Genomic DNA, 16,002 nt, shown 5'->3' with positions numbered 1-16,002 from the left:
ATCATCTGAATTAATCAATATTGACAGTTTCATGAACAAACAGAACTAAACATAATATACATTTTAATGTTTCTAAATTAAAGTAACTAAAAAGTAGGGCATGTTTATTCATTTAACAAATACTACTTACTTATAACTGGCCTCAATTTTTAAAAAAAAGAAAAAGAATTGGGGGCAGGGCACCATTGTGGACTTATAATTCTTTTTCTAGATAAGACTGAAATGTCAAGTCTCTCCTTATTTGCTATGAATTTGACAAAGCAGAAAAATGAGATTCAAAAATTTTAAATATATCTACTAAACTAGGCTTTTTAAAAAATTAGGTACTTAGCAAACTTTGCAAAATATACATTGGTATAGTAGGTTCTCAAATAACATCGTTTCTTCAACATTTCACTATAACTTTGATGAGATGTTGTAGGAACTTAACTCTAGTTTATGTCAATTAACCTCTGATAAAACTGGTTTCATTATACATCATTTTGCTTTAAGTTGCAGAACCTATGGACCAAGTTAAGTGAAGACTTAATGTCAATAAGACCAGTTTCCAAAATGCCAGCTCTTCCATCAAGAACACTTTTAAACACAAATGAATAGTGACTAGCAATAATGTAAAGCAATTGAGATTATTTCAGTGTTTTAAAAATGTTCAATGTATAAATACAAAGATACCTAATTAAAATTTTTTACATGGACTCCTAACTAGAAATAAAGATATCTATACTTGTGTGGAAAGAGACAACCCTCTTTCTACTTAACAATCTCTTTCATTTAGGAGGAAGTTGCCTAGTGGGAAGCTTCTTTTGGTAGTTCTCAGAGTTCAAGAGAATGGAACCTTCAAGTTGATTTCATCAAGTCTATTTATTAATGCATTTCAAGTTTCAAAAAACCTTACATCTTTTCACAATACTTTATTTTTTGCAATTTTTAGTAAAAATTTCCAAAGTGAACAAAAAGATACTGTATAAAACACAGTGGACATTAAACTGACAGTAGTATTAGATCTTATTTGTCTTGATCCTTTTGTTTTACCACATCTTGATCTGCCGTGGAGAGTTCAGTGCATGTATCTCTTTTCAGAAAACATTTAACTTAGACTCAAAATAAAACAGGGCAGTGTATACCTGCCAAAACCTCACCACAGGATAACATTACAAGCAAAAAATGTACATGTTCCAAAGTCTACCACACTCAAGAAGTTACTAAGAACCTTTGCAGAATAAAAGTCACCATTTTAGAAATGCAAACCCACTTCCAACCTTTGCACAGTCCAAAAACAAAGGCATTTAAATGATTTAAAAGCAATTACATACATATCTACCTACTTGTTTGTTTAGAATTATTTATAGTCTATCTGGGGTTTCATGTACAAAATTTGTCTCTAAATCATGTACAAAAGGCTGTATTTTGAAAAAAGTCACCACGTACTGTACAAGTTTACAAGGAAGAGATCCCATTATTTTCTCTAGCATTTTTGGCCTTGCTGGCTTGCGTCACATTATGAGAATGATTGTGTAAACCTTATACTCTTAAGAAAAAAAGGAAAAAAAGAAGCCAAAACACAAATTTTTTCAACTTTCCCTAAATTTGCCTCCTACATGAAGCCAGGGAAATCATAGCTATTTATGTCTAATTTAAGTGATGTAGTTGGAAAACAGAAGCAATAAATATGTCACAAGCTTAAAATATTCTTGTAATGCCCCCTTCCATTTCTGCATAGCAATAAGCCTGTTAATACATTAAATGCTTTTGCTTTCTTTCTTTAAAAAGCCAATTATTTACATCTGTTTAAAAAATAATTTTTGAATGGGACATTGTGCTGTTTCACCTCCATTGCTGTTAAAGTATTTTACGGGGGAAAAAAATGTCAGAAGGCCTATCTACAATTTACTAGTTGAGCAAATCACTCTTCTTTAGTGGTTACCAATGGTCAGTGATGATATACAGAAAAAACTGTTCAAATATTTTGATAAAAGACACAGCTTTTCTTTTCCATATCAGACAAAAATCAAAAGCATAATTAGCATACTTTAGATGTATGGAAACACAAATAAGAGGTTACAAAAAGAATCATTTCATTGGCATAATTTCTACTGAAACATGAATAAAATGTCACCTATTAATTCAAAAATGGAATTGAATTAGAAAGTTTAAAATAAGCAGAAATCAGACACTCACATAAAGAATTACTCTGAAGTAGTATGCTGCATATGTCCAGTTTGCACAACACAACTGTGTTCTTCAGCATAGTCACTCATGTGCTCTTAGCAGCCATTTGATAAAGACAAAATGAATATCAGAACCAACTCCATCATAAGAAAAGGGTAAATTGATTCTCATTTCAAAACTACCTGTGTAAAGCATTACAGAATCCTGGACCACTGAATACCACCATTCTCTGTTATCCTGAGTATGTCAATTAAACAGTAATTTTTCATTAAGAGCAGAAAAATTTTATAATACAAAGAAACATCCATATTGCAATTTCTGTTTACAATTGCACACAGAAGTACAGTGTACGTAAGAAATACATGTCTGATATAACAAGGTATGTACATTGGCAAGTGATGTCTCCAATGTTGAGGTGGTCGAGCCTCCTAGCCTTGACTGGCAGTTGAAAAATATATATATATATATATTTCAATTTGTGATAAAAGTTTATAGAGAGCCAAGTTTGCCTGCATGTGAAGAAAATGCAGCAACGAAGAACAGGGAACACAGGGCACACAATAATATTCTAAGATTTTGTGCCATTAGGTTAAAAATATCTGTCCATAAGAAAACTGGGTTCCTTTTCCACCCCCCACCCCCAAATTGGAATTTTCAGGCTTTAAAATTTAAGTAATTCCACCTGGTCTGAGGACATGATCTCTTGCCATTTTTTTCTTCGACTGTTATTTGTGAGGGTTTAGTTTGGGGATGACTTAATAGGTGTCTCTTTGGAGTGAAGTTTCCCATTGTAGGCACTAGGAAGAACCAAGGCAAAAGCTGCAGTTAACGTCTCATGTGTCCCATTTGATAACTCTCCCGGGGCCTCTGACGCGGGGGTTGTTGAATGGGCTGTGGAGGTCTCCTCCTCTTTAAAGTGCCTGCAAGTCACAAACAAAAGTAAGATAGATTTACTGTGAGCTTTATACTCTTTAAAAAGAAAGCTGCCATATCAATAAGAAAGGCTCTAGACTGGTACTATCCAATAGAAATATAATATAAGCCATATATGTAATTTTTAAATTTCAGTAGCTATAATAAAAAGTAAAAAATAAATACATTGAGTATTTTTTATTCTACTGAATCCAATATAGCCAAAATATTAACATTTCAAGACATGATCGAGCCCTGGCTAGTTTGGCTCAGTGGATAGAGTGTCAGCCTGCGGACTCAAGGGTCCCAGGTTCGGTTCCGGTCAAGGGCATGTACCTTGGTTGCGGGCACATCCCCAGTGGGGAGTGTGCAGGAGGCAGCTGATCGATGTTTCTAACTCTCTATCCCTCTCCCTTCCTCTCTGTAAAAAATCAATAAAATATATTTAAAAAAGAAAGACCTGATCGATAAAATAATGAAATATTTCATTTTTTGTATACTAAGCCTTCAAAGTCTGATATGTCTTCTATATTTACAACACATCTCAATTGAGACTAGCCATGCTCAACAACCACAACTTTATAATAGACTAATGTGATTTCTGAGGACATGATTCATGACAAAGAAGTTACTGAGTGTCTTTGAGCAAATGACTTAACCTCTCTGCAACTCTAATGCCTTGTCTGTAAAAACAGAGAAAATATCGAACTCATATAGGCTATATGTGAGGATGATATGATAGTGAATATAAAAATGCTTAACACTTTTTGTGAGGGTTCAGTAAATGGTGGAAAGCGTTTTGTGGGGGTTTTTAAGTTTTAAAGATAGAATTTGCTTAAAGTGAAATTAAGTACAAGAATTTTTCCAATAAATGATTATAATTGGAACTAAATTATAATTCGTAACTCATCTAAAAAGTGTTATGAGGTCCTTAGAAGTGCCTAAGAAACTGACAAAAATTCCAGAGGGCTAAACATTGTAAATTTATGAAAAGCAATGCTATAAAAATCAAATTTCCCCTGGTTCCCACCAAGATACTATCCCAGCATGAATACTGAGCTCTCTTGCCCTAAGGTAGGTAAATGCAGGAAAACAACTAAGGGAACATGGAGAACATTGTATGAAACCCCCTGTTTTAATCTGCTTTCTGTAGGGTAGTGAGTTGGCCTGAGGCAAGAGGAGTCAAGAGGAGTCTGTGGGAGGGAGAAGAGGCAACTGCTGTGCTTTAGCTCTGGTTCTCCTCTGGCATTGTCTTGGGACAATGTCTACCCAAAACCAACAGTGAACAGAGTGCTGGTCCAGGAGTCCGGAGGGCAGCATAAAAGTCACCAATACCTTGGGGAAGGTAAGGGAGCAATATATACGAACTAAATAACCTGGAGCAGTTGCTCCCTACCCTTTTCTTCTGTAAATCCCTGGAACTCATCTAAATCCTTCCTGAGGGGAAGGGTGAAGACCAAACCTTAGGAATTATTTTCAGAGATGAAGAATGGTCATTAAGTGACTAAAAGCCTCCACCCTAAGACTCTTCCACGGACTGTATTTCCCCATAAGCATCATCCCTAGGGAAAATAAGCATATGTGCCAGAAAATCGCTGATAAACATGAACATTAAAAACAATAACAGAAGCTTAGCTATTAAAACACAAGGACCAATAATCTAAAACAAAAATAAAAAATTTTAGAATATGAAAAGAAAACAAAAATTAAGAAAATAAGTGAATAAGTACCAAGCAAAAACAAAACTTTCTAAGGTCTAAATGTTTTTAGACACTCTGGGTAGATTAACATTAAACTGTCCGCCATTAGCTAGATTGGACTGATTAAAATAAAATAAAATAAAATAAAATAAAATAAAATAAAACAACACTTAAAAATCAAGTAAATAATGCATCTAGTAATCCCATTCTCAAGGAGAAAGTGCTATAAAATCAGTTACTAAAGACTCATTCATAATTCAATTCTTCCTGCTGAATTGTTCTGTTATAAAAATACATACCTTGCTCAAATTGTCTTACCTGGAAGAGGTTTAGGAGGAGGCAACTTTGGATTACTACTTGGAGTATGAACACTGCATATCTTAATAAATCCAGCCATTAACATGATCAGGGCAATTCCCATAAGCAATACTGCCCACCAATTATCCTAGAAATAAATAGATTTTCAATTTTAGAATATTTATCTATACATATAAAAGCCTAAGTGACCATCCAACCGTTCTACCATCCAACGGTAGCTATGATGTGCAATGACCACCAGGGGGCAGATGCTCCGACCGGTAGCTATGACATGCACTAACCACCAGGGGGTAGACGCTCAACACAGGAGCTGCCAAGCTGCGGTGACTTGGCAGCTGCGATTCTCGGGTGACACACCCCAAAACCAGAGAGGAGGGAGCCCAATTTCAGGGTATGTCACCCAAGAACCACCCTCTTGCAATCTGGGACCCCTTGGGGAATGTCGGAGAGTTGGTTTCGGCCCAATCCCCACAGGCCAGGCCGAGGGACCCTACCGGTGCACAAATCCATGCCCCAGGCCTCTTGTATTATATAAAATACAGAATAGAATATATTACACTTTAATTTTTAAAGAACATTTGTTGGCTGGAAGTTATATAGATATCATATATGAGCACATACATATTAATTTTTTAAGTATAAAAAAAGTATAAAGGAGAAAACAAAAATTACCCATAACTTCACTTCCTAAAGGAAATCACTCAATCCTATTTTCCTATCAGTCTTTTTTCCATATAGCTATGTCATACACGTGGATAAACACAAAACTGGGGTCATCCTGGATATAGGTTATACTGTATTTTTCTATTCTGGTTTAAATATTTCCCCTTTTTTGGTCTACTACTCATATAGACTATGCTATGTTTGCTTTTATATGCTCCACTGACTTGAAGGTATATTACTTTAAATTCTACTACTGCACAGATTTTTATACTCTTTCCATTTTTTTCTACTCGTCAAAGTTAAGACTAAAGTTTTACCTTTTTTGAGGCTCCCTTTTCTTATTACTCTACTTCTTTTGCAATTTGAGACCCAGTCTACTGTTGTAAAATTATTTTAATATATCTTAATTTTCATTCTATTATGCATATATATCATAGTGTCTGTTATATACACTGAGTGGCCAGATTATTATGACCACCTGACGGTTGTAGGCAAATTAGCTATAATTTCACGCTGAAGTTGCTAGCGGGCCAGACCATTATAAATAGGGAAGCGGTTGTTTACCATGACAATAGAAGTGATTTTTTTTCTGAAGATATGGGTAAACAACGCGATTTAACAGCCTTTGAATGTGGGATATATTTGATCGTGAATGGCCAGATTATTATGACCACCCATCAGTACTTCGTTGGGCCACCTTTTGCCTTCAATACTGCAGCAATTCTTCTTGGCATTGACTCCACGAGATGTTGAAAGGTGATGCGAGGAATCTGTCCAGTTCTGTGAGATTTGATGGTTGTGGAACCAGCTGCCTGATGGCTCGTTTAACTTCGTCCCGCAAATGCTCAATTGGATTGAGATCTGGTGATTGTGGGGGCCACCTAAGCAAGGTAAAGTCTCCCTCATGTTCTTGAAACCACTCCTGCACAATACGAGCACCATGGCATGGCACATTGTCTTGTTGAAAGAAGCCATCTCCACTGGGATAAGCCATCAACATGATAGAATGAACTTGATCAGCAACGATACTTATATGTTGTGCTATTCAGACGTTGTTCCACATGAATTAAAGGGCCCAAATCATGCCAGGAAAACATGCCCCAAACCATAACACTGCCCCCACCAGCTTGAAGGGTTGTACTCATGCATGTGGGGTGCATGCTTTCATGCTGTTTCCGCCAAATTCTCACTCTGCCATCTGCATGATACAACTAGAAACATGATTCATCAAACCACATGACTTTTTTTCCAATGCTCAACTGTTCAATCCTTGTGTTCCTATGCGAATTGGAGATGTTTTATCTTGGTAACTGCAGACAGCAAAGGTGTTCTAACAGGCCTTCGGCTTCCATATCCCATACCAGTGTATGGTTAATTTGCCTACAAACGTCAGGTGGTCATAATAATCTGGCCACTCACGTTCAAATATATCCCACGTTCAAAGGCTGTTAAATGGCATTGTTTACCCATATCTTCAGAAAAAAATCACTTCTACTGTCGTGGAAAACAACCTGCTTCCCTATTTATAATGGTCTGGCCCTCTAGCAACTTCAGCATGAAATTATAGCTAACTTGCCTACAGACGTCAGGTGGTCATAATAATCTGGCCACTCAGTATATATAAATTTATCTAAAGGTTAATGGTCTTTTTAATATGAAAAGTGGAGGATGTACATATTCTAGAATCAGGCAAACTTTATTCAGTCTAAAAAGGGCCTAAAAATTTTACTTCTAATTTAAATCATATTAAACAAGTCAATTAGCTACACAAAGTAATAACCTTCAACGTTTGAAATAATTTATAGGAAAGTTACTGTTTCCATTCTTAATAAATTATAAGTCTATTTTGTAATTCAAAATATTCAGATTTTAACATAGCATGTACAAAATAGTCACAACTTTAAAACTATGAACTTTCACATTGGCTTAACACAGACTGTTATAATACATATATAGCCATTGCTAATTATTACTAATTAGAGGCCTGGTGCATGAAAATTCATGCACTGAAGGGGGGTCCCTAGATCCGGCCTGCCCCCTCTCACAGTCTGGGAGCCCTCAGGGGCAGGAGGCGACCCAGCGATCAGGGGAAGGCAACGCTCCCATCACACCTCTGCTGCTGCCACTGCCGGCAGCACAAGCCTCGGGTGGCCCTGGGCAGCTGGGCAGCCAACATCCGAGGCTTGCGTGCGCCTCGGGCGGCCCTGGTTACCTGAGCCTCGGGTGGTCCTGGGTAGCTGGGCAGCTGACATCTAAGGCTTGCCTGCACCTTGGGCGTCGGCTGGGCAGCCACCATCCGAGGCTTGCCTGCGGCTCAGGCCGGCCCTGGGCGGTTGGGGGGCTGGGGGGCTGGGGGGCTGAGGGTGGGTCCAGCCACACCGTGCGCCCGACCCCCTCCTGCTGGGCTGAAAGGACTGTGGGACTCCGGCGGTAGGCACAAGGAATGGCGGGTGGGTCTGGCCGCATCATGTGCCTGCCATCCCCCCGGCAGGGCTAAAAGGACTGGGCGCCGCCATCTTGTGGCTATGGGCGTCGCCATCTTTGTGACAGTGTGACGGTCAATTTGCATATTCCCTCTTTATTAGACAGGATAAAAATCTCATTTAAGAAGATTTTTTTTTCTGATCTGGGGTCTTACAAACAGCCTATTTCTTTATCCATCAGTAACAATGTAATTAAAGTAATAGAAACGAAAACAACAATGCATGCTGTCGCAAAATACCCAGGTCACTTTTCTGTATGTGAAAAGCCTTTCCTATATTTACATATTTTTAATTTGTTTAATTTTGAAGGAATCTCTAACTTATTGAAAAGTTGTAAGTATAACACAAAGAACTTTTTAAAAACTGGAACCATCTAAGAGAACATTGCTAGCATGATGCCGTTATACCTAAACATTTTAGTATATAGTTTCTACAATATTAGGGTGTTTTCCTAGATAACCACAACACAATCATCAATCAGGAAATTAGCAGAGATACATTACTACCACTTAAACCTCAGACCCAACTCAAGTTTCACCATCTGTCCTAATGCCATCCAATTCAGAATTACATGTTGCATTTAATCTCCTGCAATCTAGAAAAATCCCAGTCTTTCCTTGGTTTATATAATCTTGACACTTTGGAAGAGTATAGGCTAGTTATTTTGTATCAAAATGTCCTTCAATTTGGATTTCTCAGATGTTTCCTTATTATTAGATTCAGGTCATACACCTTTGGTAAGAATATCACAGAAGTGATGCTGTGTTCTTCTTACTGCATCCTATCAGCTGATACATGATTTTAATCTCATTATTAGTGATGTTAACTTGATCAGTTGACTGAAGTGTTGTCTGGCAACTATCATAAAAACACTCTTTTATAGTCACTGAGTATTTTGTAGGAACATAATTTGGAACTATGTAAATATCCTGTTCATCAAACTTTTAACTTATTCACTTAATTATTCCCTCATGCTTCCCTATTTTACACAATTTGTTATAATCCATTACTATGATTATTGTGTCTTTTGAATATGCCCCACAACTCTTTGGGCACTTTATTTTCTGACACAAAGCAAAAGTTCTAGGTTCATCTTGTTATTTCCCTGCCCCAGCCCTGGAATCAGCCATTTCTCTACCTCGCCCTGGTTCCTTTTAGAACTGCCCCTCCTATGCAGACATCCTCCCCAAAGCATTTGTACTCTTATCCCAAGCTGCTGCCCCTTAACAGGGCACCCTTCTCACCCTGCTTGGCCTCTAACACCCCATCCCATAGTGGTCTTCTTCCCCATCCATCACTGCCCCACTCTGGTCAGGCTCCAACACCCTACTCTGTGCCACTGTAGCTCCCCCATCTGGTATGAATGCCTGCCTTGCCTGGCCTCACCTAATGGCTTTAGAAATGAACTGTTCAAGAAAAGAGAGCCTTAATGCTGAAAGACTTAGTTTTTTAAGAGAAGCTACAAATCTAAATTTTTATGTGAAATCTATTTTTAAATGCCAGCAACTCAAATTTTCTAAAAACAATATATACACCATTCAAGACATGTTTACACAGCTGAATCTGGCTTGGAAACCATAGTTTACAATCCACTTTTCTGAGCCATTTCTTGTATCCTACTGAGAATGCCAGATAGTTTTTTTGGGTTTCTATAGAAAATAATTTTCAGCGAACTGTTCTCCCTATGAATCTTTAGGATGATATTCTCTTTCCCTTATTATATAAATTTTCTATAGTTTCCTGTTAGGTTTTTTTTTTTTTTGCATTATTCATCCTCAAATAATAAATCCACTCTTTATCAGAAGTGAGGCCTGCCCTCAGCCTATCATGTGCTGACTGAGTTCTCTCTTCACTCTGCCTACTGTCACATGAAGAACTATAAGCACAGCTTCTGCCCTGTTCCTACCATCCAGAAGCCTTTAAAGTATGCTCTTTAATGAAGCAGGACTTTCTTCTACCTCCACTGTCTAGAATTCTGACACCCTGATCTAGTAAAATACATAAAGATCCAAAATCACCAGTGTGTATGTGCTCTTCCTTCTCTACACCAGTGATTCTCAACCATGGCTGCACATTAGAATCACCTGGAAAGTTTTTAAACCTCAGATACCAGACCAAATCCCAGACCTAAATGGAGTAGGGAAGAGATTCTAACATCAGTCATTTTGTTACAGCTGCCCAGATGATTCCATTAAACTGAGAGCTACTGGTCTCTACCAGGGGTCAGCTAACTTTTTCTATAATGTTTCCCATCTGGAGATTCAATCAACCACAGATAGAAACAGTATTATTTTCAATCCACAGATTCAGAAGGCCAACTATATGCACTCTTCTGTGTCACCTATATAATAAAGAGGTAATATGCAAATTGGTCCTAACAGCATCACAATAACGACCAATTTGCATATTAACAGGCCAGCAGGAGGCTGCGCATGCAGCAGGGGGCTTTCTGTGCCCGGGAACCCGCAGCGGCGGGAGTCAGGCCTGGGTCCATCACCAGTTAGAAGGCATCTCAGGGTGAGGACCATCACCTCAGCCAGAACTCAAGATGGTCACCTGGCCTGGCCCCTCCTCAGAGGCAGCCCTTATCCTCCATGTTCACTGCAGAGGACAGACAGGGATGCCTAAGAGGCTGGGGCCATGGTGCCCCATCCCTACCCAGCCCCCCGGCCTCCTTCACATGTGGCCCCCACGGAAGGGTATGTATAAGAGCCCTTCCCTGCTACTTCTCACCACTGTCTCACACAGACATATTGGCTTTCAAAGTTGCCCTACTTACTTCCTCTCACCCCCTTCCAGGGCCTCTGCTCTGGATGGGGCCTTTGGAATCCAGGGATTTGGGGTTTTACAACAAAGCTGGGTTGGGAAAGGGTAAACAGCATCAAAGATGGTTGATATGGCCACCCACCTCTGCTTCAGCTTGACCAATTAGTTCAGCCTCAGAACGTGGCACTCAGAGGGGATCCCTACTTCCCCAGCAATGGCTCTAGGGTCTTAGCCCCATTGCCAACCTCCTCTCCCCCTTGGCCCTCCCCACAGCTGGTGCTTGCTGCAGCTCCATGTGCCTTACTTAACCACCCCTTTCCTTCCTGTTCCTACAAAGGAGGATGCATCTTTGTATGTTATATTCATATAAACTTTGTAATGTTTTGGGGGGAAAAAAACAAAAAACAAAAAAAAGAAATTGACCAAGAGAATGCCGCAGTCAACATCCAGAGTCCGGCTCAGGAGAACGGAGAGAAGGGAGAATTCCATAAGTTGGCCGATGCCAAGATATTTCTGAGTGACTGCCTGGCATGTGACAGCAGAGGAAGGAGTCCAAGTATCTCAGCAGAACACCAAGGACTTCTTCCATGTTCTGAACCTTTGCTTTGGTTTTCAGAATTCCCTGCTCCCCATCTGTTGGCTCCCTCCCTCTGAGGCGTGTTGTCATCGTCACATTGGTGCAACTGGAATATTGTATCTAGAGAGGATTGCCCCAATGTACGTATCCTTTTATCCTACGATGAAAAAATCCCAAAGAATAAGAATGGAGACAGACTACTGTCCTTTAGGCTTAAAAAAACCCCGGAAGTGTCCTGCAAAGAGCTGAAACTTGGTTTTGTCCACGTGCCTCAGAGAGATTGGATGAGGAAATGGCCCGGTTTGGCCCTGACTTTACCCACTTATGTTACTCTTGAAGGTGCCTTTGCCACAATGTGAATAAACTGTCATCTTTTGGAATAGGGGCTCATACGAAAGTCTGCATTCCCAACTTTTCTTGAAAACAGATCTATGTTCTGCAGCTGTGGCCACCGTCCTGAGACCAGGTCCTGTCGCTGGGAATCAGGGGCACTGGAATGAAGGCCCTCCCTCCCCCGTGCCCTTTTACATTCAGGGATTGAGCTGAACTCACTTTGGGGGAGGCCTGGCAAGGGTGACAGGTGTCACAGATAGGAGGATAGAGAATGGAGAGGCGGACACCATGCTCGGTCCTACCCTGGGTGGGGTCAGGCAGACGAAGGCCAGCCAGCCCGCCCCACAATTGGGTGAGATAGAGTCCTCTGTGTCCACCTCTCACCCCATGGGCCCAGCCATTCCCCTCAGCTTCGGGCAGCCCTCTGTGTTCCATGACAGCACGCTCTGCCCTCACATGCTGCTCGCCCTAAATAAGAAGAGAGCACTTGGCCCACAGACAACTACACAAAAAGATAGGGCTCACAGTTGTCGAGTGCAGTGGCGGTGGCTGGAGCCTCTCCTGCCTCCATGGCAGCGCTAAGGAACAGCGAGCTCCGTGGTAAGGAGCAGCAAGTAGATGGGCAGTAAGGAATGAGGGGTCCCGGACTGCAAGAAGGATTTCCAACTGTTGGCTTAGGCCCTTTGGCTTAGGACTGTGAGAGGGTACAGGCTGGGCTCAGGGACAGCCCCTCCCCCCACCCAGTGCATGAATTACGTGCACCAGGCCTCTAGTTTTAAATAAGGAGCTTGAGCATCCCCAAACCTTGGTATCTGTTGGGGGTCCTGGAACCAATCCCCCATGGACAATGAGGGATGACCGTATTTACAATGAGGGATGACCGTATTTACAAAAACAGGGAGCAGATCAGATATCACCCCTGTTCTACAGCCACATACAATACATTAGTTAAATGGCTACCATTCAACACTACTAGCACCTCAGTTCTATCTTTCTATCCTACTAGTTGCCTGAGAGTTTTGGGGGCAGCCATGAGTACCTAATTGGCTGTAGAAAGAAAAGTCCTATGATTGGGAAGAGCTGCTCAAATAATCAGCACCCACATGGTAAAGAAATGGTTCCCATCCCTTAGTAGATCTAAGAATTATCACATATGTTTATTAACATATTAGAGGCCCATTGCACGAAGATTCGTGCAATAGGCCTTCTTTCCCTGGCTGCCAGCACCAGTTTTCCTCTGGCACCCGGGACCCAGACCTTCACTCTGGCCACCACCTTACATCTCCGCTCTGGACACAGTCTTCGCTGCGGCTGGAGTCTTCGGTCTCCGGCCAGAGCTACTCCTGTAGCTCCTTCTGCCCCCCACCCTCTCCCTCATAGCTTGATCACTGCTTCGCCTACAGGTTCCTGGGTCCCAGGGGCCCGCCTTGCCTGCGGCCTGGCTTTCTGATCACGATCACGGGCGGCAGGCAAGGTGGCTCCTGGGTCCCGGGGGGCCGCCTTGCCTGCAGCTCAGCTTTCCAATCACGATCATGATCATGGGCAGCAGGCAAGGCGGCTCCTGGGTCCCGGGGGGCCGCCTTGCCTGCGGCCTGGCTTTCCAGCAGCTCCTGGAGTCGCACATGGGGGCCTGGATGGTGGCTCCCGGTGTCCCGCCCTGCCTGTAGTATGCAAATTAGCTGCCATCTTTGTTGGCGGTTAATTTGCATATCGCGATGATCAGCCAATGACGATGGTAGCGAAGGTACGGTTAATTACTATGTTTGTCTATTATTAGATAGGACTAGAGGCCCAGTATACAAAGTCATGCACAGGTGGGGTCCAGTCAGCCCACCTCGATTGGGGCCAATCAGGACGGGCCGGCAGGGGGTGGGGAGCCCGCAGGCCTGCGGCCCCTCCTCCCAGCCGGCCCCGCCCCCTGGTCAAACTCCCAGTCGAAGGGGACAATTTGCATATTAGCCTTTTATTATATAGGATAAGATTACTGGGGTGGGAGTGGCCAGGGAGAGGTCAATGGGGTGAAAAGGAAACTCATGTAATACTTTTAACAAGAATTTAAATGAAAAAAAAAATAAGATTATTGAGCCACAACCCTACAAATCCCAATTCAGCTGTTCTGGTTGGTGGAGGGCCTAACCAACAACATTTTAAACAAGCACACTAGTGATTAGGATGTAGATCAGTGTAGATACACTGGTATTGTGGTACAGGACCATTCTGAACAGTGCAAGTTTAGCATCCCTGGTCCTCATCCATCAAATCCTAGTAGAACCCCTCAGTTACTTTTTTTTTTTAAATGTTTTTATTGGTTTGAGAGAGAGAGAGAGAGAGAGAGAGAGAGAGAGACATTGATGAGAGAGAACCATTGATCGGCTGCCTCCTGCACACCCCCTACCAGGGGCATGTGCCCTGATTGGGAATCAAACTGGCAACCTCTCGGTGCATGGGATGATGTCCAATCAACTGAGATCAGCCAGGGCGTCCTCTCAGTTACTTTGACAATTATGTACATTTCCAAATATTCTCTGGGAGGCAGTATCACCACTAATGTGAACCAATCCATAGGCATAAAGGGAAAAGGGTCTTCCCACTATTTTCAGGCTGATGAGCTATTTCTGTAATGGAAGATGCACTTCTATTCCTAATGTTCATTTTATTCTCTAACACATTTTCATCCTTCCAGTCTTCGCTGCTCAAAACCTCTTCTACCTGGTCATCAGTATTACAACTACCTAAAAAAATGGAATTGACTATGTCACTCCTCTATGTAAAACCCTTATTTAAAATCTTCCCACCAATGTTCTCCAAAATAGACCAAGTGGGAGAAAGAAAGAAAAAAAAAAAAAACTTGAGTGCGCGCGCACACACACACACACACACACACATATATATAAATTCCATTTGTTTTTTTTTAATAAATATTCTTATAATGGTATAAATAGTTTCTGAAGAATATACAAGAAACACATTTTGAGAAGATTGGGCTCCAGAATAAAAAGAAGGCATTCTTTTCAATATATTACGTTGTCAATTAAAAAAAAAAAGCCAGGCCGGAGTGGTTCAGTGGTTCAGCATCAACCTATGAATCAGAAGGTCACAGTTCAATTCCTGGTCAGGGCACATGCCTAGGTTGCCAGTTTGGTCCCAGTGGGAGGGCGTGCAGGAGGCTGATCGTTGATTCTCTCTCATCATTGACGTTTCTGTCTCTCCCTCTCCCTTCCTCTTTGAAATCAATAAAAATAAGTATTTCTTAAAAAGTCTTTTAAAAAATGACACTTTTCAAAAGGAAAAAAGGAGAAGAAAAATTTTTCCTTACAAAAATTCATAGTTTTGTGACTTTTTCAGGGACTCCCTCTTCATAAAACATCAATCTGTGCCCTTCTACTTCTACTAGTCCTTAAGAACTTAGCTTTGGCATCACCTCTTTAAAGAGATCTTCCCCAAATAGTTTCTCCTATTTTCTATTAAAACATCATAAAGAACTGGAAATACATTTCAATGTGCATGCTTGTCTTCTCTACCCCAAACTAGACTGTGAGCTCCTTCAATTTATACACTATAAACTCAGTACCTAGCGCACAAAAAAGTATGTGCTGAATTAGGTATTACAGCTGAGTCATTATTCCAAATACTCACTTTTTTGAAACACTACTAATAGCTTAGTTATTATTTCTACAAAGTCCACAAAAATTGTGGTTTTGATAGCTCTGATGCTAGCTTTTCAGTACCTATATAGAGTCTTTAAAAAAAGACGCAAGAAATATGGCAGTAAGAGAATTAGACTGGAGACATGCCTAGATTTAATAATAGTTATAGTAACTTTGTAGAAAACAAAAGTCAAAAGGACCTGCTCTCAGTTCAGATCAACTGATACTTACTAAAACGTGGCACCCAGGTTTTTGAGAACTTCTATAGTTCCTTCTAGCAGTGTTCTTGGCCTTCCTCCAATTTTTTTAGGTAACTATACATCTCAAAAACACAAAGCTTGAAATATTTTAATGACAATGATAGCTTTTCAGAGTTTAATATCTAGGAAAATGGAACATCCTGGATAGACGATAGCAAGAAAAACTAAACAAAA

At 40.8% G+C, this 16,002-nt stretch overlaps 2 protein-coding genes across 2 annotated transcripts in view; one reads left to right on the top strand and one right to left on the bottom strand.

Moving 5' to 3' along the window:
- Nucleotides 1-842: 842 nt before the first annotated feature.
- The window catches only part of ADAM10 (ADAM metallopeptidase domain 10), a 117,879-nt gene continuing 102,719 nt past the window's right edge, over nucleotides 843-16,002 (bottom strand). Inside the window, exons 14-15 of the mRNA XM_023751601.1 lie at nucleotides 5,100-5,226; nucleotides 843-3,089 (exon numbers count right to left, since the gene is read on the bottom strand). Of these exons, the coding sequence (XP_023607369.1) occupies nucleotides 2,995-3,089; nucleotides 5,100-5,226 (222 nt within the window). The 3' untranslated portion in view covers nucleotides 843-2,994. The remainder of the gene's footprint in view (nucleotides 3,090-5,099; nucleotides 5,227-16,002) is intronic.
- The window catches only part of LOC102439203 (protein preY, mitochondrial-like), a 14,974-nt gene continuing 7,177 nt past the window's right edge, over nucleotides 8,206-16,002 (top strand). Inside the window, exon 1 of the mRNA XM_023751584.1 lies at nucleotides 8,206-8,212. Within this exon, the coding sequence (XP_023607352.1) occupies nucleotides 8,206-8,212 (7 nt within the window). The remainder of the gene's footprint in view (nucleotides 8,213-16,002) is intronic.

This window comes from Myotis lucifugus, unplaced genomic scaffold, assembly GCF_000147115.1.
Source record: "Myotis lucifugus unplaced genomic scaffold, Myoluc2.0 scaffold_23, whole genome shotgun sequence".
Classification (NCBI taxonomy): Eukaryota; Metazoa; Chordata; class Mammalia; order Chiroptera; family Vespertilionidae; genus Myotis; species Myotis lucifugus.
The sequence above is the reverse complement of the archived record's forward strand: the minus strand, read 5'-3'. Positions and strand labels throughout refer to the sequence as shown.